The sequence below is a fragment of the Salvelinus alpinus genome, chromosome 3 (genome assembly GCF_045679555.1).
Source record: "Salvelinus alpinus chromosome 3, SLU_Salpinus.1, whole genome shotgun sequence".
In the NCBI taxonomy this organism is placed as follows: domain Eukaryota; kingdom Metazoa; phylum Chordata; class Actinopteri; order Salmoniformes; family Salmonidae; genus Salvelinus; species Salvelinus alpinus.
In genome coordinates, this window is record NC_092088.1 from 12,902,214 (window position 1) to 12,929,570 (window position 27,357).

Sequence of the window (27,357 nt, forward strand, 5' to 3'; positions counted from 1 at the left end):
AACCCTAACCCACTGACATTAGGTATGGCTGTTCCTCTGCAGCTGGCTTCACTTCTGTTGTAACCCTAACCCACTGACATTAGGTATAACTGTTCCTCTACAGCTGGCTTCCCTTCCATTGTAACCCTAACCCACTGACATTAGGTATGACTGTTCCTCTGCAGCTGGTTTCCCTTCCATTGTAACCCTAACCCACTGACATTAGATATGGCTGTTCCTCTGCAGCTGGCTTCCCTTCCATTGTAACCCTAACCCACTGACATTAGATATGGCTGTTCCTCTGCAGCTGGCTTCCCTTCCATTGTAACCCTAACCCACTGACATTAGGTATGGCTATTCCTCTGCTGCTGGCTTCCCTTCCATTGTAACCCTAACCCACTGACATTAGTTATGGCTGTTCCTCTGCAGCTGGCTTCTCTTCCATTGTAACCCTAACCCACTGACATTAGGTATGACTGTTCCTCTGCAGCTGGCTTCACTTCTGTTGCGCATAACTATGCTGAAAAAAAATATATATAAACGCAACAATTTCAAAGATGTTACAGTTCATCTAAGGAAATCAGTCAATTTAAATGCGTTCATTAGGTCCTAATCTATGGATTTCACATGACTGGTCATACCAATATGCATCTGTTGGTCACAGATACCTTAAAAAAAGGAAAACCAGTCCGTATCTGGTGTGACCACCATTTGCCTCATGCAGGGCGACACATCTCCTTCGCATGGAGTTGATCAGGCTGTTGATTGTGGCCTGTGGAATGTTGTCCCACTACTCTACCATGGATGTGCGAAGTTGCTGGATATTGGCAGGAATTGGAACATGCTGTCGTACCCGTCGATCCAGAGGATCTCAAACATGCTCAGTGGGTGACATGTCTGAGTATGCAGGCCATGGAAGAACTGGGACATTTTCAGCTTACAGGAATTATCTACAGATCCTTGTGACATGGGGCTGTGCATTATCATGCTGAAACATGAGGTGATGGCGGTGGATGAATGGCACGACAATGGACCTCAGTATCTCGTCAAACTATCTCTGTGCATTTAAATTGCCATCGATAAAAATGCACTTGCGTTCATTGTCCGTAGCTTATGCCTGCCCATACCATAACCCCACTTCCACCATGGGGCACTCTGTTCACAACTTTGACATCAGAAAACTGCTCGTCCACACGACGCAATACATGTGGTCTGCGGTTGTGAGGCCGGTTGGACCTACTGACAAATTCTCTAAAATGACGTTTGAGGATTATGGTAGAGAAATTCTTGCAACAGCTCTGCTGGGCATTCCTGCAGTCAGCATGCAAATTGCATGCTCCCTCAACTTGAGACATCTGTGGCGTTGTGTGATAAAACTGCACCTTTTAGAGTGGCCTTTTATTGTCCCCAGCACAAGGTGCACCTGTGTAATGAGCATGCTGTTTAATCAACTTCTTGATATGCCACACTTGTCAGGTGGATAGATTTATCTTGGCAAAGGAGAAATGCTCATTAACAGGAATGTAAACACATTTTTGCACAATTTTAGAGAAATACGCTTTTTGTGCGTATGGAGAATTTCTGGTATCTTTTATTTCAGCTCATGAACATGGGACCAACACTTGTGTTTATATTTTTGTTCAGTGTAGATGAATGATTAAATTTATAGCATAACATAATCTCTGCTAGAGGTTGACCGATTATGATTTTTCAACGCCGATACCGATTATTGGAGGACCAAAAAAAGACAATACCGATTAATCGGCCGAAAATTGTAAAAAAAAAAATATATATTTTAAACTTTTTTTTATATTTAAACAAATAATAATTTTAATAAAAATGTTATACAGTGGGGAGAACAAGTATTTGATACACTGCCGATTTTGCAGGTTTTCCTACTTACAAAGCCAGAAAATCACATTGTATGATTTTTAAGTAATTAATTTGCATTTTATTGCATGACATGAGTATTTGAATACCTACCAACCAGTGAGAATTCCGGCTCTCACAGACCTGTTAGTTTTTCTTTAAGAAGCCCTCCTGTTCTCCACTCATTACCTGTATTAACTGCACCTGTTTGAACTCGTTACCTGTATAAAAGACACCTGTCCACACACTCAATCAAACAGACTCCAACCTCTCCACAATGGCCAAGACCAGAGAGCTGTGTAAGGACATCAGGGATAAAATTGTAGACCTGCACAAGGCTGGGATGTGCTACAGGACAATAGGCAAGCAGCTTGGTGAGAAGGCAACAACTGTTGGCGCAATTATTAGAAAATTGAAGAAGTTCAAGATAACGGTCAATCACCCTCGGTCTGGGGCTCCATGCAAGATCTCACCTCGTGGGGCATCAATGATCATGAGGATGGTGAGGGATCAGCCCAGAACTACACGGCAGGACCTGGTCAATGACCTGAAGAGAGCTGGGACCACAGTCTCAAAGAAAACCATTAGTAACACACTACGCCGTCATGGATTAAAATCCTGCAGCGCACGCAAGGTCCCCCTGCTCAAGCCAGCGCATGTCCAGGCCCATCTGAAGTTTGCCAATGACCATCTGGATGATCCAGAGGAGGAATGTGAGAAGGTCATGTGGTCTGGTGAGACAAATAGAGCTTTTTGGTCTAAACTCCACTCGCCGTGTTTGGAGGAAGAAGAAGGATGAGTACAACCCCAAGAACACCATCCCAACCGTGAATCATGGAGGTGGAAACATCATTCTTTGGGGATGCTTTTCTGCAAAGGGGACAGGACGACTGCACCGTATTGAGGGGAGGATGGATGGGGCCATGTATCGCGAGATCTTGGCCAACAACCTCCTTCCCTCAGTAAGAGCATTGAAGATGGGTCGTGGCTGGGTCATCCAGCATGACAACGACCCGAAACACACAGCCAGGGCAACTAAGGAGTGGCTCCGTAAGAAGTATCAAGGTCCTGGAGTGGCCTAGCCAGTCTCCAGACCTGAACCCAATAGAAAATCTTTGGAGGGAGCTGAAAGTCCATATTGCCCAGCGACAGCCCCGAAACCTGAAGGATCTGGAGAAGGTCTATATGGAGGAGTGGGCCAAAATCCCTGCTGCAGTGTGTGCAAACCTGGTCAAGAACTACAGGAAACGTATGATCTCTGTAATTGCAAACAAAGGTTTCTGTACCAAATATTAAGTTCTGCTTTTCTGATGTATCAAATACTTATGTCATGCAATAAAATGCAAATTAATTACTTAAAAATCATACAATGTGATTTTCTGGATTTTTGTTTTAGATTCCGTCTCTCACAGTTGAAGTGTACCTATGATAAAAATTGCAGACCTCTACATGCTTTGTAAGTAGGAAAACCTGCAAAATCGGCAGTGTATCAAATACTTCTTCTCCCCACTGTATATATTTGTAATAATGACAATTACAATAATATTGAATGAACAATAAACACTTTAGTTTTAACTTAATATAATACATAAAATCATTTTAGTCTGAAATAAATAATGAAACATGTTCAATTTGGTTTAAATAATGCAAAAACAGTGTTTGGAGAAGAAAGTAAAAGTGCAATATATGCCATGTAAAAATGCTAACGTTTAAGTTCCATGCTCAGAACATGAGAACATATGAAAGCTGGTGGTTCCTTTTAACACGAGTCTTCAATATTCCCAGTTAAGAAGTTTTAGGTTGTAGTTATTATAGGACTATTTCACTCTACCATTTGTATTTCATATACCTTTGACTATTGGATGTTCTTATATGCACTATAGTATTGCCAGCCTAATCTGGGGAGTTGATAGGGTTGAAGTCATAAACAGCGCTGTGCCTCAAGCATTGCTAAGAGCTGCTGGCAAATGCAGGAAAGTGCTGTTTGAATGAATGCTTACGAGCCTGCTGCTGCCTACAACCGCTCAGTCAGACTGATATATCAAATCATAGACTTAATTATAATATAATAACACACAGAAATACGAGCCTTAGGTCATTAACATGGTCAAATCCGGAAACGATCATTTCGAAATCAAAAAGTTTTCTTTCAGTGAAATACGGAACCGTTCTGTATTTTATCTAACGGGTGGCAACCCGAAGTCTAAATATTCCTGTTACATTGCACAACCTACAAAGTTATGTCATAATAATGTAAAATTCTGGAAAATTAATTACGGTCTTTGTTAGGAAGAAATGGTCTTTACACAGTTCGCAACGAGCCAGGCGGCCCAAACTGCTGCATATACCCTGACTCTGCTTGCACAGAACGCAAGAGAAGTGACACAATTTCCCTAGTTAATATTGCCTGCTCACAGGAATTTATTTTAACTAAATGTGCAGGTTTAAAAAAATATATACTTGTGTATTGATTTTAAGAAAGGCATTGATGTTTATGGTTAGGTACATTGGTGCAACGATTGTGGTTTTTTTGCGAATGCGCTTTTGTTAAATCATCACCCGTTTGGCGAAGTTGAAGTAGGCAGCCAAGCTGTGTGGACAAGGTACTGCTCTGTTTCAGCTGTCATGGGCAGCCAAGCTGTGTGGACAAGGTACTGCTCTGTTTCAGCTGTCATGGGCAGCCAAGCTGTGTGGACAAGGTGCTTTTTGTACCATAAAAGTCCATGAATTTGTGACCTTTGAAATGTTTGAATCATTCTTGACTGTAATGTGATTTGTGGATTCAAATTATATATTTTGTGTGTTTCAGGAGGAGGGGGGGGGGGGGACCCTGGGCTTGTCCACTGGTCAGGCTCTGGGAACACTGAGGGACCAGCTCACCACCCTGCTTGACCAGCACCAGACCACAGGCCGTGGCAAACAACCCACTGCACAGGTAGATACCACCGCACACACTCACTCACATACATACACACGGACGCACACACACACACCCTTTGTTGTAGAGCATAATGAGCTGTTTTGTTTGTTGTTATTTTAGGAGCAGTGGGTGAAAAGCTTCCTTCACCATGGCAACCGCCACTCCTGTCTCCATTGGCCGGGAGCCGCCCTCACACTGCTGGTGGTGGTGGGACTTCTCTGTTGTTATGGCGACCAGCCGCAAGGCAGGTGTGTTTGACTGTAGAGCTGGGACAATAGACAGAACATTATCGACACAGACCGTTCCGATAGCGTTTGCTGATATCGTTCATTACGATAAGTAACCTATACTAGAGAAATGTGAAATAAGTTTGCTAATATGGGTGATTGTCAATGGGACAATTGGTGGCAACAACCATCATACTAGTAGTAGTTTTAAAGGATCATTTGAATAAACGGTGGTGCACATTGATGTTATACATTTAGCTTCTATTTATTGTTATGGCATCAATTCAGGCAATTTATTGCGGTATGGATTTGTGTCCATATGGTCCTTTATTGTGGGTGTTATTTAGACTGGGCCTCTGCAAATTGTGGGTATTGTTTAGACCGGAACGTGTGGGGGTGTTGTTTAGACCGGAACGTGTGGGGGTGTTGTTTAGACCGGAACGTGTGGGGGTGTTGTTTAGACCGGAACGTGTGGGGGTGTTGTTTAGACCGGAACGTGCGGGGGTGTTGTTTAGACCGGAACGTGCGGGGGTGTTGTGTAGACCGGAACTTGCGGGGGTGTTGTGTAGACCGGAACGTGCGGGGGTGATGTTTAGACCGGAACGTGCGGGGGTGTTGTTTAGACCGGAACTTGTGTGGGTGATGTGTAGACCGGAACTTCAACCCAAATGTTCTTATCAGAGCTACCTCACGGTAAAATAAGGTTGAAACACAGGAAGCACCAACAGTCTGTGAATACTATCATATCTCCTCTCCTCTCTCTGTAGTTCTGGGATAGAGTTGGTGAACGCTGCAGCCCTCCTCATGCTCTTCACGCTGAGCTTCATGCTGATTGGTCGACAGCAGAGGCTGAGGAGAACTGAGATGGTGCACCGGCTCAACAGCATCATCAATCAGCTCAACGGTGAGAGAAAAGGGGGGATGGCGCAAGAAGGAGAGGAGATGGGATGGGAGTTGACAGTTGGAGATTTAAATGGAGGGAAAACGTTAAGAAATTAACACTTTTACTTGAGGTTGGCAAGTTTCCACCATACTCGTTTTGTGAGCCTAATTTTTAATTTCCCCTTCCACCCTCTCTCCCGCCTCCAGGCTACCTGTCGGACTGGGCAGATTTGGGTGAGGGGATGAGGTGGTCTCCCTCCCTTTACCCTGACCTGTACACCCCCTCCTCCCCCTCCTGGTCGCTCCACTGGGCCTACCGCGACTCCAACCTGGTCAACCTGCCTGTGTCCCTACTGGTGGAGGGAGACGTCATAGCACTACGGCCAGGACAGGAGACATTCGCTTCTCTCAGAGGCATCAATGTACGGCGAGCGGGATGAAGACTGAGAGGGAAAGAGGGGGGTGGAGAGAGAGAGAGGGGGGTGTAGATGGTAAAGGTGAGAGAGAGAGGGGGGTGTAGATGGTAAAGGTGAGAGGGAAAGAGGGGGGTGTAGATGGTAAAGGTGAGAGGGAAAGAGAGGGGTGTAGATGGCAAAGGTGAGAGGGAAAGAGGGGGGTGTAGATGGTAAAGGTGAGAGGGAAAGAGGGGGGTGTAGATGGGAAAGGTGAGAGGGAAAGAGGGGGGTGTAGATGGTAAAGGTGAGAGGGAAGAGGGGGGTGTAGATGGTAAAGGTGAGAGGGAAAGAGGGGCGGAGATGGTAAAGGTGAGAGGGAAAGAGAGGGGGGTGTAGATGGTAAAGGTGAGAGGGAAGAGGGGGGTGTAGATGGTAAAGGTGAGAGGGAAGAGGGGGGTGTAGATGGTAAAGGTGAGAGGGAAAGAGGGGGGTGTAGATGGTAAAGGTGAGAGGGAAAGAGGGGGGTGTAGATGGTAAAGGTGAGAGGGAAAGAGAGGGGGGTGTAGATGGTAAAGGTGAGAGGGAAAGAGAGGGGTGTAGATGGTAAAGGTGAGAGGGAAAGAGAGGGGTGTAGATGGTAAAGGTGAGAGGGAAAGAGAGGGGGGTGTAGATGGTAAAGGTGAGAGGGAAAGAGAGGGGGGTGTAGATGGTAAAGGTGAGAGGGAAAGAGAGGGGGGTGTAGATGGTAAAGGTGAGAGGGAAAGAGAGGGGGGTGTAGATGGTAAAGGTGAGAGGGAAAGAGAGGGGGGTGTAGATGGTAAAGGTGAGAGGGAAAGAGAGGGGGGTGTAGATGGTAAAGGTGAGAGGGAAAGAGGGGGGTGTAGATGGTAAAGGTGAGAGGGAAAGAGAGGGGGGTGTAGATGGTAAAGGTGAGAGGGAAAGAGAGGGGTGTAGATGGTAAAGGTGAGAGGGAAAGAGAGGGGTGTAGATGGTAAAGGTGAGAGGGAAAGAGAGGGGTGTAGATGGTAAAGGTGAGAGGGAGAGAGAGGGGGGTGTAGATGGTAAAGGTGAGAGGGAAAGAGAGGGGTGTAGATGGTAAAGGTGAGAGGGAAAGAGAGGGGGGTGTAGATGGTAAAGGTGAGAGGGAAAGAGAGGGGGGTGTAGATGGTAAAGGTGAGAGGGAAAGAGAGGGGGGTGTAGATGGTAAAGGTGAGAGGGAAAGAGAGGGGGGTGTAGATGGTAAAGGTGAGAGGGAAAGAGGGGGGTGTAGATGGTAAAGGTGAGAGGGAAAGAGGGGGGTGTAGATGGTAAAGGTGAGAGGGAAAGAGGGGCGGAGATGGTAAAGGTGAGAGGGAAAGAGAGGGGGGTGTAGATGGTAAAGGTGAGAGGGAAGAGGGGGGTGTAGATGGTAAAGGTGAGAGGGAAAGAGAGGGGTGTAGATGGTAAAGGTGAGAGGGAAAGAGAGGGGTGTAGATGGTAAAGGTGAGAGGGGTGTAGATGGTAAAGGTGAGAGGGGTGTAGATGGTAAAGGTGAGAGGGGTGTAGATGGTAAAGGTGAGAGGGAAAGAGGGGGGTGTAGATGGTAAAGGTGAGAGGGAAAGAGAGGGGCGGAGATGGTAAAGGTGAGAGGGAAAGAGGGGGGTGTAGATGGTAAAGGTGAGAGGGAAAGAGAGGGGTGTAGATGGTAAAGGTGAGAGTGAAAGAGGGGTGTAGATGGTAAAGGTGAGAGGGAAAGAGAGGGGTGTAGATGGTAAAGGTGAGAGGGAAAGAGGGGTGTAGATGGTAAAGGTGAGAGGGAAAGAGAGGGGTGTAGATGGTAAAGGCGAGAGGGAAAGAGGGGGATGTAGATGGTAAAGGTGAGAGGGAAAGAGAGGGGTGTAGATGGTAAAGGCGAGAGAGGAGGTGGATACTGCTTATGTGGATGTCTCACCTGTATCTCCCTGTTCCAGGATGACGATCATATAGTTCTGGAGCCAGGTGACATGTTCCCACCTCGTTCCCCCCCTCCCTCCCCCCGGGGTGACCAGAAGAGGGGTCCCCAGAGCCCCCAGCAGCACCGCCTCTTCAGGGTGGTCCGCACGCCCATCCTCGACAGCGTCAGGTGGGCAATGCATCCTCTTGAGGCTAAACAGTCTGACAAACTTTGATTTTGAGGTGAACGGGTTTGAGGTAATAATTCACCACTAGCTAGTTTGATATCCAACAATTCTTGGTCCAGGAGTTCAACTCGAGGAGAAAGTTTGCGCAAATCATGAATGATCATCTAGAGTCAAAGGAAACCTGAAATTGTCACGTGATTGTGACGTCTCAGTGTGTCATTTTGAAGCAGTTTAAAGATACAGAGCAGGTTTACCAGACCCACATTAAGTCTAATACTGGTCTAAACAGCATGTTTGTTGTCCAGGATGAGGCTCAAACCGTCTCATGACATCATCTAAAATGACTGGCTGAATCCACCTCTGTGCTTTACAGGAACAGTCTGGACCTGGCTCTGTCTCGACCAATCACAGCCCTGGATAACGAGAGGTTCACCGTTCAGTCCATCATGGCCAAGTTCGCCTGCCCTATTGTACTGGTGAGAAAAGCAAACACAGAAACACAGTTTCTTAATTAAAGCCACTTTGTTGTCCCTCATGTTATCCCTCTCTCCTCCTATAGGTGGCGTTCTTGGTTGTGAATACTGTGCGTTATTTCTTTGACGCCCCTAGCCTCACTCCTGGACGCTTCAACTTCATCCAGCTGCAGGTATGGAGACTCAACACCTCTTCCTGGCCGTGCCCCTTCTCCCTATTTATAGCAGGGTAGTTAACCTGAGGGGACAGAATCTCTTCAAACCTATAAAATATTCCTATTGTAATAAGTGTTGTGTTCCAGCTGATGGGAGTGCTGCCCATCCTTCCCCTGCTGTTTCCTGTCATGTGGGTGCTGGTCAACACCTATGGAGAGGCTAGCGTCCTGGCTGAGTCCAGCAGAGCTTCTCCTACTGGCCTGGTGAGAAATACATATACACAAGCGCCATGCGAGACACAGAGAGATGCCTCCTGTGTGGTTTAACTAGCCTCTTCTCTCGCCCCAGCTTGCTAAGTTTTCCGAGGACACTTTAAGCAGCTACACTGAAGTGGTGTCCTCCCAGGTATAACTTCTCAAGTCCTACCCCTGCCTCCCCCCTCACTCCCTCGTTCCCGTCCTCACGCTGCCCGCCCTCGCCCCTTCACCCACCACTGTGAAACCCTGTAGCTAACACACACCCGCCTCATGCATCTTCTTTTGTTGTTCGAGTTTGGGACTCCAATCATCTATTTGGTTTTGCATTGTTTATCCCTAATGTGATTGATTTTCTTCAACTGGCATGATGAGATATCTTGTCTCTTTGGCATTTCTATTGGTTCTCTCTGTCAGCCAATCAGTCTTTCTTCGATCATCCCTAATGGAAGGGCAAATTTGACTCATCTAGTTTGGGCAATTTTTCATCATACCATTTCTTCAGCTAATCACGTAACCCTTTGACTCCCCCCACAAACCCCAGTACTCACCGCCCCCACCTCTACGTTACTGACACATTGGCCCAGTCCAGAACTAACCCCCTCCCTGCTATAGGGCTTGGTTCTGGATCGGCCTTTCCCATGAGCCTGCCACTTCTGTCCTCTAGCTTGCAATGCATGATGGGGAAACTCTGCCTCACTAGCTGTGTACTTCAACTCTCAAACGACTTCCTTTCCTTGTGTCCTTGACTCAAATGCCTTACTTGATGAACATTAATCTGGAAAGGGTCGGAAGGACCTGGGAGAAATATAATTTCTTAAGAAAAGGACTTAAGGAAAGGAAGCATGTGAGAGTATTGGGTCATAATCCCTGATTGCATCGCCTGGACTGTAGGCACACTGAAGACATCTAAAATGGCGTCTACAAATACTGTGTTTACTCACATTTAGGTTTCAACCATTTTGGGGAAGATGAAGGTGTTCTAGAGGTGTTTTCTACTCCACTTTGCCACTAGTAGTATACAGTGCCTTCAGAAAGTATTCAGACCCCTTGACTTATTCCACATTTTGTTGTGTTACAACCTGAATTGAAAATGGATTAAATATATTTTGTTTACACACAACACCCCATAATGACAAAGTGAAAACATGTTTTTAAAATGTTGGCACATTTATTCACACCACTGAGTCAATACATATTAGAATCACCTTTGGAAGCGATTACAGCTGTGAGTCTTTCTGGGTAAGTCTCTAAGAAGAGCTTTGCACACCTGGATTGTATAATTGCACATTATTCTTTTTGAAATTCTTCAAGCTCTGTCAAGTTGGTTGTTGATCATTGCTAGACAGCCATTTTCAAGTTGATTTAAGTAAAACTGTAACTCGGCAACATTCAATGTCGTCTTGCTAAGCAACTCCAGTGTAGATGTGGTATTGTGTTGTAGGTTATTGTCCTGCTGAAAGGGGAATTCCTCTCCCAGTGTCTGGTGGAAAGCAGACTGAACCAGGTTTTTCTCTAGGATTTTGCCTGTCCTTAGCTCCGTTCTGTTGTATTTTTATCACCAATCTTTAATGATTACAAGTATATCCATAACATGATGCAGCCACCACTATGTTTGGTAACATGGAGCATTGTACTCAGTAATGTGTTGGATTAGTCCCAAACATAATGCTTTGTATTAATTGCTTTGCCACATTTCATGCAGTTTTACTTCAGTGTCTTGTTTGCAAACAGGATGCATGTTTTGGAATATTTTTCATTCTGTACAGGCTTCCTTCTTTTCACTCTGTCATTTAGGTTAGTATTGTGGAGTAATAACTACAATGTTGATCCATCCTCAATTTTCTCCTATCACAGCCATTAAACTCTGTAACTGTTTTGAAGTCAACATTGGCCTTGTGTTGAAATCCATGAGCGGTTTCCTTCCTCTCCGGCAACTGAGTTAGGAAGGACGCCTGTATCTTTGTAGTGACTTGGTGTGTTGATACACCCCCCAAAGTGTAATTAACTTCACCATGCTCAATGGGATATTCAGTATCAGCTTTTACATTTTTTATTTTTTTACACATCTACCAATTGGTGCTCTTCTTTGCGAGGCATTGGAAAACCCCAGTCTTTGTGGTTGAATCTGTGTTTGAAATTCACTGCTCAACTGAAGGACTTTACACATATGTTTGTGTTACAGGGATGAGGTAGTCATTCATAAATCATGTTAAACACTATTATTGTCATTTTTTTAATTAATTGGTAAACAATTCTTAAAACATAATTCCATTTTGACATTATGGGGTATTGTGTGTAGGCCAGTGACACAGAATCTCAATTTAATACATTTTCAATTCAGGCTGTAACACAGCAAAATGTGGAATAAGTCAGGGGGTTTGAATACTTCCTGAAGGCACTGTAGCCCACTACTGTAGATTATATTGCCTGCAAAATTGAGTCCACTATGTATCAACTATATATTTTTTAGAGGGTGAAAATGCGATGTAGCCTAAATGTGTGCTTGTGTTTGTGTGTGTGCAGGAGATTCTGCGGTGTGTGTGGAGACACCTGGTGGGCGTGCTGAAGGGAGAATCACAGACACTCTGCTATACTTCCAGCCTGCTACACACACTTGGCTCTGTCACTGTAAGTGTGTGTGCATTTGTGCTTTTGTGTGTGTGTCTGTGTGTGTGTGTGTGCATTTGTGTGTAACTCGCTTTCTTTCTCTAGGTGTTGTGTTGTGTGGATAAACGGGGTGTATTATCCTGGCCTAACCCCAGTCCAGAGACGGTGCTGTTCTTTAGTGGTCGCGTGGAGCCGCCTCACAACGACAGTCAAGAAGACCTGCGAGACGACCTCTCTGTCAACTCCGAGGACCGGGACGAGGTGGGTGGGTGGGTGGTATGTCGTGTCTTCCTATATACCGGTATGGATGCATTTACTTCACTGTTTCTAACACTGTTTCAATGTTTGGTTAAATGTGATACGCCACTCCGCTGTGTGTGACGTCCGTTTTTATTCTGCTACTTGAGTCGTCTCTCTCGCCATGCCCCACCCCCTGTCGCTCAAGGAGCGCCGTTGTTGCTCGACCACGAGACCACTTGACGCTCACTGGTCAGTCTGCATGGTCAATGCAGCAGATGAAACGAGACGTTGACGACAACGATGCTGCTTTCCGCTTCGGCTATTTCAGCCACGCCCGTTGCTGACAGGTGTATAAAATCGAGCACACAGCCATGCCATCTCCATTGGCAGTAGACTGGCCTTACTGAAGAGCTGTGACTTTCAACGTGGCACCGTCATAGGATGCCACCTTTCCAACAAGTCCGTTTGTCACACTGCCCTTCTAGAGTTGCTGTTTGCTTGATTTTTGCACATCTGGGAGTGGCTGGGTGTGGCTGAAATAGCCGAAACCACATATTTATTTTAAGGGGTGTCCACATACTTTTGTATATATAGTGTATATTAGTATGTTTTTTTTTTTTTGTATTTGAATTTTTTTTAATAATAATTGACTAATGTTAGAATTTTTCTTCCACTTTGACATTAGAATATTTTGTGTAAATCGTTGACAAAAAAATGACGATTCCATTTGAATCGCACTTTGTGAGAAGAAGTCCAGGTGTGTGAATACTTTCTGAAGGCTCCCATTGTCTTCCGTCAGATGGCGCTATCTGACGTGAGACAATGATCTAGTTCCTGTGAGACTCGTTTGATAGGTGACACTGTCTTTTCAGCAGTGGTGGTAAAAGTAAAGATACCTTAATAGAAAATCACTCAGTAAAATACTTCTTGAGTAAAAGTATTTTTTTTAAATATACTTAATTATCAAAAGTAAAATTATTAATAATTTCAAATTCCTATTAAGCAAACCAGACGGCACGATTTACAATTTTATTTTATTTTACGGATAGCCACAGGCACAATCCAACACTCACACATAATTTACAAACAAAGTGTTTCGTGAGTCTGCCAAATCAGAGGCAGTAGGGATGACCAGGGATGTTCTCTTGATACGTTTGTGAATTGGACCATTTCTGTCCTGCTAAGCATTCAAAATGTAATAGTATGGAGAAAAAAACAAATTTTCTTTAGGAATATAGTGACCTAAAAGTTATAAAAGATGTACCCCACAAAAATACTTAATTATTTATTTACTTTATTTTAACTTGAGTACTTTACACCACTGCTTTTCAGTGATTGAAAGAGTAATGTCTGATTGGCTGTTCATCCTGTCCATCAGACACAGGAGGGGGAGGCTCTGCTATGTATGCCAATGATGGATGGGTATGAGCCCAGCGAGACGTCACATGACACTGGCTGTTCTCAAGCACGGGAGACACACACACGCACCAAACACCCCTCAGGATCTAATGTCAGCTTCAGCCACGACACAGATGGAGGGGATCAGGGCCCTGAACAGGTAAAACACACACACATCCTGTATATAATTCTCTTGTCATTTTACTACACAGCATTTATCTCCCCTCTCTCTCTTCTTTCTCTCACCACCCCTCTCTCCAGGATACACACATCCTGTATATAATTCTCTTGTCATCTTACTACACAGCATTTATCTCCCCTCTCTCTCTCCTTTCTCTCACCACCCCTCTCTCCAGGATATGTCGGGTTGCTATGACAACGAAGCGGAGGACTACGTGTGTGACTACCACCTGGAGATGTTGAGTCTGTCTCAGGACCAGCAGAACCCGGTGAGTATCCAGTTTGACGAGCAGGGCTGGCAGTGCCACTTGCCCAGCCTCAAGCCCCTGGGCCTCAACATCCTGCTCAACCTGTGCAACGCCAGCGTCACCCAGCAGCTCTGCCGCTTCTCCGACCACCTCAGTAACCTGGCGCTGCAGGAGAGCCACGGGGCCGTGCTGCCCGTCCACGTGCCCTGGGGACTGTGTGAGCTGTCCAGGCTTATAGGTGAGGAGAGGAAGAGAATCACACACACACAGGAAAGTATACATTTACTCTGTGAACTCCAGACTCATACACACTGACCCCTTCTCTTTCTTCCTGGGTTTCTCTCAGGGTTCACTCCCGGGGCGAGGGAGCTGTTTAAACAGGAGAACCACCTAGCTCTGTACCAGCTGCCCTGTGGGGAGAAGGCCAAGGAGTCTGTCCCTCGACGCCAACATAACTTTACCAAGAGACAACCTCCCATCAGCCACCTCATCTCCCTCTTCATCAGAGACTCCTCTTCCAGTGAGAATAGCTCAATTTGTATTCTTTTTTTTTCTCTATAGCTCTTTTGTTCTTTGTATTTCTCCCCTCTCACTCATCTCTCTGATTGGTTACTCGCTCTCTCCATCTCTTGCCCACCTCTCCTTTAACCCTTGACCTCTTTCTTGGAATCGTTTTGTTGCACCTCTGTGACCCCTGAACTATCACCTCTAGATAACGTCCAGATGTTGTCTCACGGCTCAGCTGACCTCATCCTGGAGGCCTGCACTGATGTCTGGGACGGAACCGACATCTACCCCCTCTCTGGCTCCGACAGGTCAGAACAGCCTTGTGACAGCCTTATAGCAGCCTCATGACAACCATTATTAACCCTTAATATGTCTACCCCCCCCTACAGGAAGAAGGTTCTGGACTTCTACCAGCGGGCCTGTCTGTCGGGATACTGCTCTGCCTTTGCCTACAAGCCCATGCAGGTGTCTCTGTCCAACCAGCTCAATGGGAAATGTGTGGAGCTAGCTCCGGGACCCAACCTCTTCTCTGGGGTAGAACTGCCCTCCACCACCCCTATCAAACATGTCTCCCGCAGGAACTCCTGGAGCTCTGATGGTGAGGGTGGGACTGAGGGAGGGAAGACTGGAGGATGCAGGAAGGGAGATGCTGCTACACTCAGAAGATGTGTTGTACCTTAGTGTAACTTTGTCTTGTCCCCCTCTTCTCTCTTTCCCTCTCTCTCTCTCTCCATAGAGGGTATAGGAGGTGTGGAGAAGGACGACTGTGTTCAGGCTCTGAGTGGTCAGATCTTCATGGGGATGGTGTCATCCCAGTTCCAGGCTCGTCTGGACACCGTCAGGCTCATAGACGCTCTGGTCACCGCCTGCATACGCTTCGTCTACTTCTCTATGGAGGACGAACTACGCAGCAAGGTGGGTGTGTGTGTGTGTGTTTGCTGAGATGTATGTGATGATGCCGGTGACGATGATTGTCTGTTTTGTGAATTTGGTAGGTGTTTGCAGAGAAGATGGGCCTGGAGACAGGGTGGAACTGTCACATCTCTCTGACCCCAAACAGAGACAGTCCCTGTGACGGCGCCCCCAACAGCCCCGGCCAGTACTCCGTACACGATGAACATCAAGACTCCAGAGATGAGGCAGAGGGACTGCTGTTACCAGAGGAGGAGACCGCTGATGTCCCCAGCTTCCTGGAGGACTGCAACAGGGTACAGGAACAAATACAGTTTTTTGTCTTCCCTCGTCTGTCCCTTCCCCCTGTCTCATGCTAATCCTTCTGTGTCCAGGCGAAGCTACCTCGTGGTATCCACCAGGTTCGTCCTCACCTGAAGAACATTGACAACGTGCCTCTGTTGGTGCCCCTCTTCACCGACTGTACCCCAGAGAGTGAGTCAGAACATCTCCACTTACATGAAACAAACTTTTCTGTTTTTCAAAAACCGTGGTATTTGTTACGTAGACATTCCTATATTTTAATATACAAATCAATTGACCATGGTATAGGATTGTATTTTATCACAAGATATGCAATGTAGTTTTGCGTGTTACAGCTATGCATGTGTGAGTGCTCTAAATCTCTCTCTTTCTGTGTGTGTGTAGCCATGTGTGAGATGATCAAGATCATGCAGGAGAACAGAGAAGTGACGTGCTGCCTGGGGAGCTCTGCTAACTTCCGCAACAGCTGCCTCTTTCTACAGAGTGACCTCAGGTACACACACACGTAATCACATGTCACAAACACGGCAGCTGCTGCCTAGTTAATTTATAAATAGTCTTTGTTGTGTGTCCATAAGTACGCTTACAACCACATAATAATGCTAGACGTAATGACAGTATGGAGAGAAATACAGATCACACACACTGTTTCCTAAACCCCCCCCCCTCCAGCATCGCCCTGGACCCCCTGTACCCGTCGCGGTGTTCGTGGGAGACGTTTGGCTACGCTACAGGAGCAGGGCTGAACGGGGAGGTGGAGGGTCTGTCTCCCCTCAGTCTGTCTGGTCAACTCAACACCCTGGCCTGTTCTGTCACCTTCCACCAGGGGGAGTCAGTCAGCATGGTCAAACTCATAGAACAGGTGAGACACACACCAGAGGATGTGAGTGGAGCTGGAGCAGAGCATGAGTAATTTGTCTGGAACGTGGAGAGTATAAAAGTGTTTTAAAGTGTCGTCCTTCTCTCCTGCTCTGATTTCTATTTATTTAGCCTACCCCATCACTAATGCACACAGATGCGGATGAGTCTACCAAGAACTAGGTCACACAGCCTTATAAATTGATGGCAAGACGATGAATGAACCCATGCTACAGCACCAGAGATGTTTTCATTTCTATACAGGCTATTATAAAAAATAAAAAAAATGAAAAAAGGAGTAAGTTTGGAACAATACTAAAGTTGTCTATCGACTGTCAAATGTGAGCGCAACAGAACCAGTTATAACTGAAGTATCTGATCATCAATAGATTAGATAAATAGCTATTTGTTTTTTAACACGGTGGCCGCATAGCCTACCGTCAGGTAGATCCTTGTTTAATAGCCTACGACATGTTGAAATGTTGAAGCTTTTTACGACAGCCTACTTCAAAACCAAATGCTACATAGTCACAAAAGTAGATGCGGTGTTTGTTAAATGATATTTTTAAACAAAATTGAGCTGCATTTTTTGGGGGGGGAGTTCTGAGCGTTTAAAAAAAATCCTAACCTTTTTTTATTTTTTGCATAGTGTGGGACGTTGGGTGAAAAGTGGGATTTCCGACCACATTCTCTCTCTCTCTCATATATGACATTTCAGGGCTTTTTGGGGAGTAAAAATGTATTGCCATTCAAAATCCTATTTTCCCTAATCTTTAACCTTAACCCCAAACCTAACCCTTAAGACTAAAATAGCATGTTAACAAATTCAGGACCTGAAAAAAATAGAAAGAAAGAAAATATTTCCAAATTATTCTTGTTTTCCTACCTTGTTGGAACATTCTGGTTCTGATAAGGTAGGAAAACATGTACACACGCACAGACACACAAAGATACAATATATTTATTTGACATGTATGATTCCTTCCCAGGCACGTCACACCACCTACAGCATCCGCAAGAGCTTCTTGTTCCTGTTGCAGTGTCAGCTGACTCTGGTCCTCATCCAGGTGAGAGAACACCTGTACAGCCAATTAATTTCAGCTATAATGAAAGACCTGATGATGCAACAGTTTCACCTGAATATTTGATTACGTTATTGTTGCTTCCCCTCCCGTTGGTGTAGTTTCTGGCCTGCCTAGCCCAGCTCCCTCCTCCTATGAACATCACTGACATCCTGTGGCTGTCCTGCTTCAGCTGTCCATTGCTCAGGTACCACCACTACTAACCATATAGATTTCACACTCGTGTTATATAGTACAACAGTAGACTTGCATGATACTAACCATGTCTGTGTGTTGTGTTGGCAGTGTGTCATTCTTAGGAAAGCCACCAGACAGTTCTGTGATGAATGTAGCCACAGGGAAGAACCAAGATGCCATCCCCAGAAAGGTACTATACCCGCACCGGCCCTGTTTCAGACATATTACCTTACACTATGCTAATTTTATGAGGATTGTCATGATTGGCCAACTCCAAATATGCTGAGTCAGATGCTTATTATTGATACACTACATGACCAATAGGATGTGAACACCTGCTGGTCTAACATCTCATTCCAAAATCATGGGCATTAATAAGGAGCTGGTCCCCACTTGCTGCTATAACAGCCTCCACTCTTCTGGGAAGGCTTTCCGCTATATGTTAGAACATTGCTGCGGGGACTTGCTTCCATTCAGCCACGAGCATTAGTGAGGTCGGGCACTGATGTTGTCGATTAGGCCTGACTCACAGTCGGTGTTCCAATTCATCCCGAAGGTGTTCGATGGGTTTGTGGTCAGGGCTCTGTGCAGGCCAGTCAAGTCACACCGATCTCAACAAACCATTTCTGTATTGACCTTGTTTTGTGCACAGGGGCATTGTTATGCTGAAACAGGAAAGGGCCTTCCCCAAACTGTTGCCACACAGTTGGAAGAATCGTCATTGTATGCCGTAGCGTTAAGATTTCCCTTCACTGGAACTTGAAAAAAACATGAAAAACAGCCCCAGACCATTATTCCTCCTCCACCAAACTTTACAGTTGGCACTATGCATTGGGGCAGGTAGCGTTCTCCTGGCATCCGCCAAACGCGGATTCGTCCGTCGGACTGCCCGATGGTGAAGCGTGATTCATTTACACCACTCCAGCCGACGCTTGGCATTGTGAATGGTGATCTTAGGCTAGCCATGGAAACCCATTTCATGAATCGCCCGACAAACAGTTCTTGTGCTGACGTTGCTTCCGGAGGCAGTTTGGAACTCGGTAGTGAGTGTTGCAACTGAGGACAGATTATTTTTATGCGCTACACAATTCAGCATTCGGCTGTTCCATTCTGTGAGCTTGTGCGGCTTACCACTTTGCGGCTGAGCCGTTGTTGTTCCTAGAAGTTGCCACTTCACAATAACAGCACTTACAGTTGACGAGGCAGCTCTAGCAAGGCAGAAATGTGACAAACTGACTTGTTGGGAAAGTGGCATCTTATGACAATGCCACATTTGAAAGTCACTGAGCTCTTCAGTAAGGCCATTCTACTGCAATATTTGTCTGTTGAGATTGCATGGCGTTTTGCTCCATTTTAATAGCTGAAATAACCAAATCCACTAATTTGAAGGGGTGTCCACATACACTATATATACAAAAGTATCTTAATTATGACGTGTACCATGGCATTCCTTTTAACATCTTGATTTGTGTACATATACTTCCTGCAGACGCAGACCTACTTCCTGGGTTGTTTCCTGCTGAAGTTTGGCCTGACCGTGTGTGCCTACCTGCTAGGCTTTGGCTTTACGCTGCACGAGGTCTGCCTGAGGACCAACAACCTGACCCTGGCAGAGAACACCACCATCAACTGTACTGATATCCTCAGTGTCAGTTCAGCTCGGGACGCTCCCCATTGGTTCAGAGAGCTGTCCAACGGCCTGCTGCTCACTCAGAAGGTCATGGCTGGGTTCCTGGCCCTGCACACCGGTAGGAGGAGCTCTCGGTGAACTCTCACCCCTGCATCTGTTAAGTCAGGATGCATCCTAAATGGCATCATATTCCCTATATAGTGCACTACTTTAGATCAGAGCCCTATGGCACAATATTCCCTATATAGTGCACTACTTTAGATCAGAGCCCTATGGCACAATATTCCCTATATAGTGCACTACTTTAGATCAGAGCCCTATGGCACAATATTCCCTATATAGTGCACTACTTTAGACCAGAGCCCTATGGCACCCTATTTTCTATATAGTGCACTACTTTAGACCAGAGCCCTATGGCACCCTATTTTCTATATAGTGCACTACTTTAGACCAGAGCCCTATGGCACCCTATTTCCTATATAGTGCACTACTTTTAACCAGTGTGTTATATAGGGAATAGGTTTCCATTTCAGACGCAGCCTCTGACTTCTGTTCTGCCCCTGGAGAGTCATGTGTCTTTAAGTGTCCTCCCTTCCTCTTTTCCAGTCGTCATCTCGCTAAGTTACGTCCATCGCTCCCAGCCTCTGTGGAAGAAGAACCCTTTCAGCAACACCTGGTGGTGCCTCACTGTCCTTGTAGTGTAAGTGTGTGTGTGTGTAGCCTAATTGTTTCAAACAACTATGAAGCGGGCAGCTGCAATAGTTGTTTTTTACGTTGCCATCATCTGATACTCTCTTCCTCCCCACCTCCAGTCTGTTGGGTCAGATGGTACAGGCCACGGTGGACTACAAGCTGTGGCAGGACAGGTCGGGTTCTTTGACCTTTGGCCTGAAGGACATCCCCATGCTGGCCTGGCTGTTGGTCTCCCTGTCCTGCCTGGTGGTGGTGCTGCTCAACGAGGCCGTCAAACTACACGAGATACGGTAAGATGAAGGAAGGGGTGAGAGGAGGAGTAGGAGGGGTATGATGGGAGGAAGATTGCGGAAAAGACAGAAGGGTTGAAAGTAGAGTATTCTGAGAGGATTGTGGGATGGAGGATGATGTCATGTGGGCGGAAAATGGTTCTCATGTGTTGATCTTTCCATTCCTTCTGTCTGCAGGGTGAGGGTTCGCTACCAGAAGAGACAGAAGCTACAGTTTGAGACTAAACTAGGGATGAACTCTCCCTTCTGATTGACAATTAACAGAGAGGCGTGGCAATGCATGCTGTGAACCAATCAGCCCTCGGGGGGAAAAGATGAGGCACCAGAATCTGTAGGAGGTCGAAGTTGGATCTAACCACTCGCACAGGGTCAGATGGTTCTCATCCCTCTGTTTGTTAGGATTGGAGAAAGGGTTATCTGATTCTAGATCTGTGGTTTAGGGGAACTTCTACCTTAAACCCAGAATCAAACTCCTCGAGTGCCCATTGACTTGAACCCAGGATCACTCAATCCACCTCAGCCCGAAAGCACTTTGCCTAGCGGGTCCTCCAAACCGCTACACGTGCTCGGTGGTCTAACACTGCGAAAATCCAATCTTTTTTATTTTTTAGATTTAAATTATATTGTATCATTGTTATGTTAAAAAAAAGGAAAATCCCAAAGAATGTTTCCTTTTTTGCTTTTAAAAGAAAGACAGCAAAGAAATGTGAATAATTTATTATATAGTGGAATGTTTTTTTTAAACGCATGGGGAATGTTTTACTGTATCCCCTACTTGAGTTTAGGGGGTATTTTCTCCTAGTCACTGGTCTCTGGTACTGGCTCACATGGGGATTATCACACTTTATCACACTTCAGCATGTCTCCCCCCTTTCACATGAATCCCAATACCATAGTAGAGTACAATAGCCTTCACCTTGAATGTAGTCCGTCATTACAGCCACTTGCTGCTGTATATCTGAACGCCAAGCAGTGCTAAAAGGAAAGGAGACCTGTATCTAGTAACATGGCCCAGATCCTGGTCTGGGACAATGTCCTGGTCCTAAAGCTGTCAAATAATTGGCATTGATAGACTTGAAAAGCCTGCCATCAGGTGAAGTCTGGAGTCCACAATGTAGTGCTGACCCTGTGGATTCACGTGAAGCCGTTTCGGAAAGGTTCTGTTGACCATACTAAGGATTTCTTAACAAGGCTACTCTTTATAGCCCAGCCTTCTAGCCATATAATGAACGTGGCATGTTCTTAACCAGGATCCAAGAATATCCCTTGCGATTTTCCTTCCTAACAAATGTTTCCTTTGTTTCACCCACACGATCCGACTCCCGAGCTAAGCCAAGGGCAATCCTGCTCAAATGCAATAAGTAATGAAGATTTAATTTAATTTACTATAAACAAGTAAAACCGAATTTGTCTCTTTCTAGGTAAATTGTATTTTGAAGAATGTGCTAGCCTGCCACTTTGAAACTCATGTACTGTAAGAAAGGGATTTGTTTAATAATCATCAATCATCTGGTTTGATCCTTGTGTACATACTGTTTTTCCCACCAGAGTTCTACTGAGGGACTGTGGTCTACTCCAGCTGATAAGGTTTTGTCAGTGGTGTTCTAGATTAGAATAGCCTCTAGAGTTCTAGAGCATCCCAGGGTATTCTGAAGGTGCTTCATGTCATCCAGTTGTCGTTTTACTAGCCTGTGTGCTTGTTTCTGCATTCGACAACAACAATGCACAAGCTGACTAGGTCCGCGATTCAATCCGATCACGCTTGTAGACAGTGCTGCTTTCAAAGGCAATGGTACCGCGTTCGTGGAGATCCCATTTAAGGTTAAAGCTGCAGATCTCGGCTCAATTGGAAATGACCTATGTCAAGCGCTTTGAATGGTGGTTTTGGATTGAATCCCGGCCTAAAAGCAGAATTACTGAGACCCACCAGGCTACCTGTCTGTGTTGGGTGATCATATCAGTAGACCCATTTGAACTCTACAAATGATGACAATCTACAGATTGATCAGCCACAGCTGTTTGTGTGTCTGTGCGTGTGTACATTTTTGTTGTATCTTATTTTTACAGCTTGATGTGTTGATCTTCTTATCTTTGTTCCCCAAATGGCACCCTATGCACTTCGGTCTGGAGTTTCCCCCGGTTGTATCACGTGGTCAGAGAGAACTCCTGTGCCCCAGTCAAACTGTATACATTTGATAATGCGTGCGCCACACCTCTCGACTTCTCACCACGTGCTCTGGTATTGTTTACCTCTCTGTTTTGAATGCGGGCTACAATGCTCATATGTTATATTGACTAGGAGTCGGGGCAGGGCCCAAGATGGCATAAAAACATGGTGCCTACCATTTTAGATTAACACCTCAGGATCGGGCCTCGCACACTTGTGGTCTTCATAGGCTCCCTTTGGTTGGAGCGTACTTTTAAGTACACTATTTCATAGAAGAGTTGGTAGTTGCATGGTCTGCTAGATCTGTGTGTGAGGTAGATATAATGTAAAAGCACTGAACTACTCAGAGTTCCTTATTGAATGAACAATGTAGCGATCTTAAGAGGGAAAACAGACTGAAGATGTTGATTTTTATACCGTAGAATGCATCCACACATTGCACATAAATACATTTCAATCCATTTATTTTTATTTTTATGTATTTCCCATATATATATGTCTGGACACACCTACTCATTCAAGGGGTTTCTTTATTTGTACTATGTTCTACATTGTAGAATAATAGTGAAGACATCAAACCTATGAAATAACACACATGGAATCATGTAGTAACCAAAAAAGTGTTACATATCAAAATATGTTTCATATTTTAGATTCTTCTAAGTAGCCACCCTTTGCCTTGATGACAGCTTTGCACACTCTTGGCGTTCTCTCAACCAGTTTCATGAGGAATGTTTTTCCAACAGTCTTCAAGGAGTTCCCACATAATGAGCACTTGTTGGCTGCTTTTACTTCACTCTGCGGTCAAAATCATTTCAAACCATCTCAATTGGGGTTGAGGTTGGGTGATTGTGGAGGCCAGGTTATCTGATGCAGCACTCTTCTCCTTCTTGGTCAAATAGACCTTATGCAGCCTGGAGGTGTGTTGGGTCATTGTCCTGTTGAAAAACAAATGATGGTCCCACTAAGCACAAACCAGATGGGATGGCGCATCGCTGTGGTAGCCATGCTGGTTAAGTGTGCTTTGAATTCTAAATAAATCACTGACCGTGTCACGAGCAAAGCACCATCACACCACCTCCGGCAGGTAGCCTAGTGGTTAGAACGTTGGGCCAGTAACCGAAAGGTTGCTGGATTGAATCCGCGAGCTGACAAGGTAAAAATCTGTCGATCTACCCACTGTTGCCTGGGCACTGAAGACGCCAGCCCCCCCCACACCTCTCTGATTGAGGGGTTGAATTAAATGCTAAAGACACATTTCAGTTGAAGCCATCCCCCTTTCCCTTTCCTCCATGCTTCACGGTGGGAACCACACATGCGAAGGTCATCTGTTCACCTACTCTGCGTCTCACAAAGACACGGCAGTTGCAACCAAAAATCGCAATTTTGGACACATCAGACCAAAGGACAGATTTCCACCGGTCCATTGTTCGTGTTTCTTGGCCCAAGCAAGTCTCTTATTGGTGTCCAATAGTAGTGGTTTCTTTGCAGCAATTCGACCATGAAGACCTGATTCACGTAGTCTCTTCTGAACAGTTGATGTTGAGATTTAACTCTGAAGCATTTATTTGGACTGCAATCTGAGGCTGGTAACTCTAATGAACTTATCTTCTGCAGCAGAGGTAACTGTGGGTCTTCCTTTCCTCTGGCCGTCCTCATGAGAGCCAGTTTCATCATGGTGCTTGATGGTTTTTGTGACTGCACTTGGAAGAAACTTTCAAAGTTCTTAATCTTCCAGATTGACTGACCTTCATGTCTTAGAGTAATGATGGACTGTTGTTTCTCTTTGCTTATTTGAGCTGTTCTTGCCATAATATGGACTTGGTCTTTTACCAAATAAGGCTATCTTCTCTATACCAACCCTACCTTGTCACAACACAACTGATTGGCACAAATGCATTAAGAAGGGAAGAAATTCCACAAATTAACAAGGCACACCTGTTAATTGAAATACATTCCAGGTGACTACCTCATGAAGCTGGTTGAGAGAATGCCAAGTGTGCAAAGCTGTCATCAAGGCAAAGGGTGGCTACTTTGAAAGATCTAAAATATATTTTGATTGGTTTAACACTTTGGTTACAATATGATCCTGTATTAGTTTGTCTTCACTATTATTATACAATGTAAAAAAATAAAAAAGCCCTTGAATGAGTGTCCAAACTTTTGACTAGTTTTGTGTGTGTCTCTAATATATATTTATCTCATCTCATTGCTTAAATGTATGCATAAATAAGACCTTATAGATGCCAAGTCTTGGTCGCTCTGGATAAGAGCGTCTGCTAAATGACTTAAATGTAAATGTAAATGATATGTTTTTTTTGGGGGGGGGGGTTCTTTCAGTTTGAGTATGCAATGTGAACTCAGTGGAGCTTGGCCTGCAGGTGTTGTTTTTCACTGCACAGATCGACCTAGACACCTTCTTACCACTCTTCTACGACCCAGCTCCAAATCGACATATACTTACCACTCTTCTACGACCCAGCTCCAAATCGACATATACTTACCCCTCTTCTACGACCCAGCTCAAATCGACTCCTAGACCCCTACTTACCCCTCTTCTACGACCCAGCTCCAAATTGACCTCTAGATATGTGTAGATCTGAAAGGACTGGATCAGTGTAGGCAATACACTAGGTGGATTGGGGTGGTGTTGACGGTACGGGCTGTGGGTTGATTGGGGTGGTGTTGACGGTACGGGCTGTAGGTGGATTGGGGTGGTGATGACGGTACGGGCTGTAGTTGGATTGGGGTGGTGTTGACGGTACGGGCTGTGGGTGGATTGGGGTGGTGTTGACGGTACGGGCTGTAGGTGGATTGGGGTGGTGTTGACGGTACAGGCTGTGGGTGGATTGGGGTGGTGTTGACGGTACGGGCTGTAGGTGGATTGGGGTGGTGTTGACGGTACGGGCTGTAGGTGGATTGGGGTGGTGTTGACGGTACGGGCTGTGGGTGGATTGGGGTGGTGTTGAAGGTACGGGCTGTGGGTTGATCGGGGTGGTGTGGACGGTACGGGCTGTGGGTTGATTGGGGTGGTGTTGACGGTACGGGCTGTGGGTGGATTGGGGTGGTGTTGACGGTACGGGCTGTAGGTGGATTGGGGTGGTGTTGACGGTACGGGCTGTGGGTTGATTGGGGTGGTGTTGACGGTACGGGCTGTAGGTGGATTGGGGTGGTGTTGACGGTACGGGCTGTGGGTGGATTGGGGTGGTGTTGACGGTACGGGCTGTGGGTAGATTGGGGTGGGTATACAGAAGTTTTGGTGGAACAACGAAGGCTCTGGAACTTTGTCCATATTAAAATGCGTAAAGCTGAACTGTGTGTCAATTGACTTGAAATGTGAGACTTTTGGTGAATTGATAAATGTATATATTTTTTAAAGATGTATAATTGTTTGGGGTTTTTTTTGTGCAAAAATATGTGAATCAATGTCATAAATATGGTATTTTTAAATAAATATTTATTCCACCTAGCTATATATATTCCACAAATTAAAAGTATCCAATGGCCTCTGCGATACAAAAGGGATGTTCTGTGCAGAATTAAGGCAGGCTGCTTGAGGCTTAGAGAAGGACATGTTGAGAACGACTATAGAATACACGTATTAAAATGTCTTTGAATAACAATATATGGGAGAGCAACTATTTAATTTAACGCAGAACTAGATAGACTAGTATTCTGACCCTATAAATCAGAGCTATGGCCTTTACAGTACCATAGTGCAGTCAAAGATGTACCTCTTCATCTCTGATACAGTACACAGATTAGACAGTTAACAGCGTTGGGTCAGTAACCAAAAGGTCACAGACTAGGTGAAAAATCTGTTGTGCCCTTGATCAAGGCACATAACCCTAATTGCTCCTGTAAGTCGTTCTGCGTCTGCTAAATGACAAAAATGTCATTTAGGGCAGGTGGGGCAGAGAGCCCCACATTTTTTGCAAAAACAATTTTGGGCTTTCCTGTTTTGAATGTTATTTTTTTGTATTAATACGTGTCGCATCAATTTACAAACAATGTAAAAAAATATATATCATTGAGTAAATAAAGCCGCATACAAACATGGTCTCGTTTTTGTGTTCTTGAGTAGGGCAGCTCTAAAATGCAGGTGTTTCAGCCTAGCTCAGTACTTTCTGTGGTGGAGGGGCAAGCCAGCAGAAAATACGGAGCGTTGTGCCTTGATTGGCTCAGTGTTCTGTCATTCATGGGGACACTACGTCATCGCTAAAATCTAAGGGTAGAGCTCAAATTCAAGCCACTTGGCCAAGGGGCTGCCATAGAGTTACATTAGAAGTGCCCATCCAAAAAGGCTCAAGGTCATTGGCCACAGATAAAATGATGTCAGATCACGTTATATCTACTGTAGCTTTGATTGGACTGATCATGTCAAAATCATACCTTTAAAATCTTAGCTAGCTGTCCATCATGAATCAAGTCGACGATCTACTGGCAAATACTTTTTAGTCCTTGTCATATGAAGAGAAATAATGAAAAAAAATTATAGATAAAACGTATCGGTGCTCATCGGCCATTGGACATAAAAATGACACAAGTTGGAAATCACAAATTCAACAATGAGTTGTTTGGAAGGAATCAGTGGCTAACTGCAAGCATTGCAAAGCAATCACTAGCCTGCTATTCAGTGGAGTTGCTGTGTGGTCCCAAGTCTAAGATTAAGGGGCTCTTTTCCTAGTTTAAAATGATAAACATTCAACATTGGCCGTGCTGTCAATAAAGCATAATTTGTGCCAGGCTCAAAACAACTTAACGCAGAACTACAAAATCTGACTTTAGTGAGTTCAAGACAACTGGGA

General features: G+C 45.1%; 1 protein-coding gene across 1 annotated transcript; it reads left to right on the forward strand.

The window, feature by feature from the left end:
• Positions 1-1,124: 1,124 nt before the first annotated feature.
• Positions 1,125-26,608, forward strand: LOC139569727 (transmembrane protein 94-like). Its single transcript, XM_071391116.1, has 29 exons — positions 1,125-1,208; positions 4,658-4,783; positions 4,889-5,016; positions 5,763-5,899; positions 6,085-6,299; positions 8,222-8,373; positions 8,745-8,847; positions 8,931-9,017; positions 9,147-9,263; positions 9,349-9,405; positions 11,781-11,885; positions 11,970-12,125; positions 13,483-13,662; positions 13,859-14,168; positions 14,277-14,450; positions 14,643-14,745; positions 14,827-15,035; positions 15,174-15,352; positions 15,433-15,645; positions 15,724-15,823; positions 16,037-16,145; positions 16,325-16,514; positions 17,500-17,577; positions 17,694-17,779; positions 17,878-17,959; positions 19,259-19,517; positions 20,006-20,099; positions 20,212-20,382; positions 20,560-26,608. The coding sequence occupies exons 1-29, from the start codon at positions 1,125-1,127 to the stop codon at positions 20,630-20,632; spliced, it is 4,077 nt and encodes a 1,358-aa protein (XP_071247217.1). The 3' UTR covers positions 20,633-26,608.
• Positions 26,609-27,357: the final 749 nt, after the last annotated feature.

Coding starts and splice junctions, on each gene's coding strand:
- LOC139569727 (XM_071391116.1), top strand. CDS start 1,125: ATGGGGCACTCTGTTCACAACTTTGACATCAGAAAACTGCTCGTCCAC. Junction 15,824..16,036: donor CACCGACTGTACCCCAGAGA/GTGAGTCAGAAC, acceptor GTGTGTGTGTAG/CCATGTGTGAGATGATCAAG. Junction 17,780..17,877: donor TTCAGCTGTCCATTGCTCAG/GTACCACCACTA, acceptor TTGTGTTGGCAG/TGTGTCATTCTTAGGAAAGC.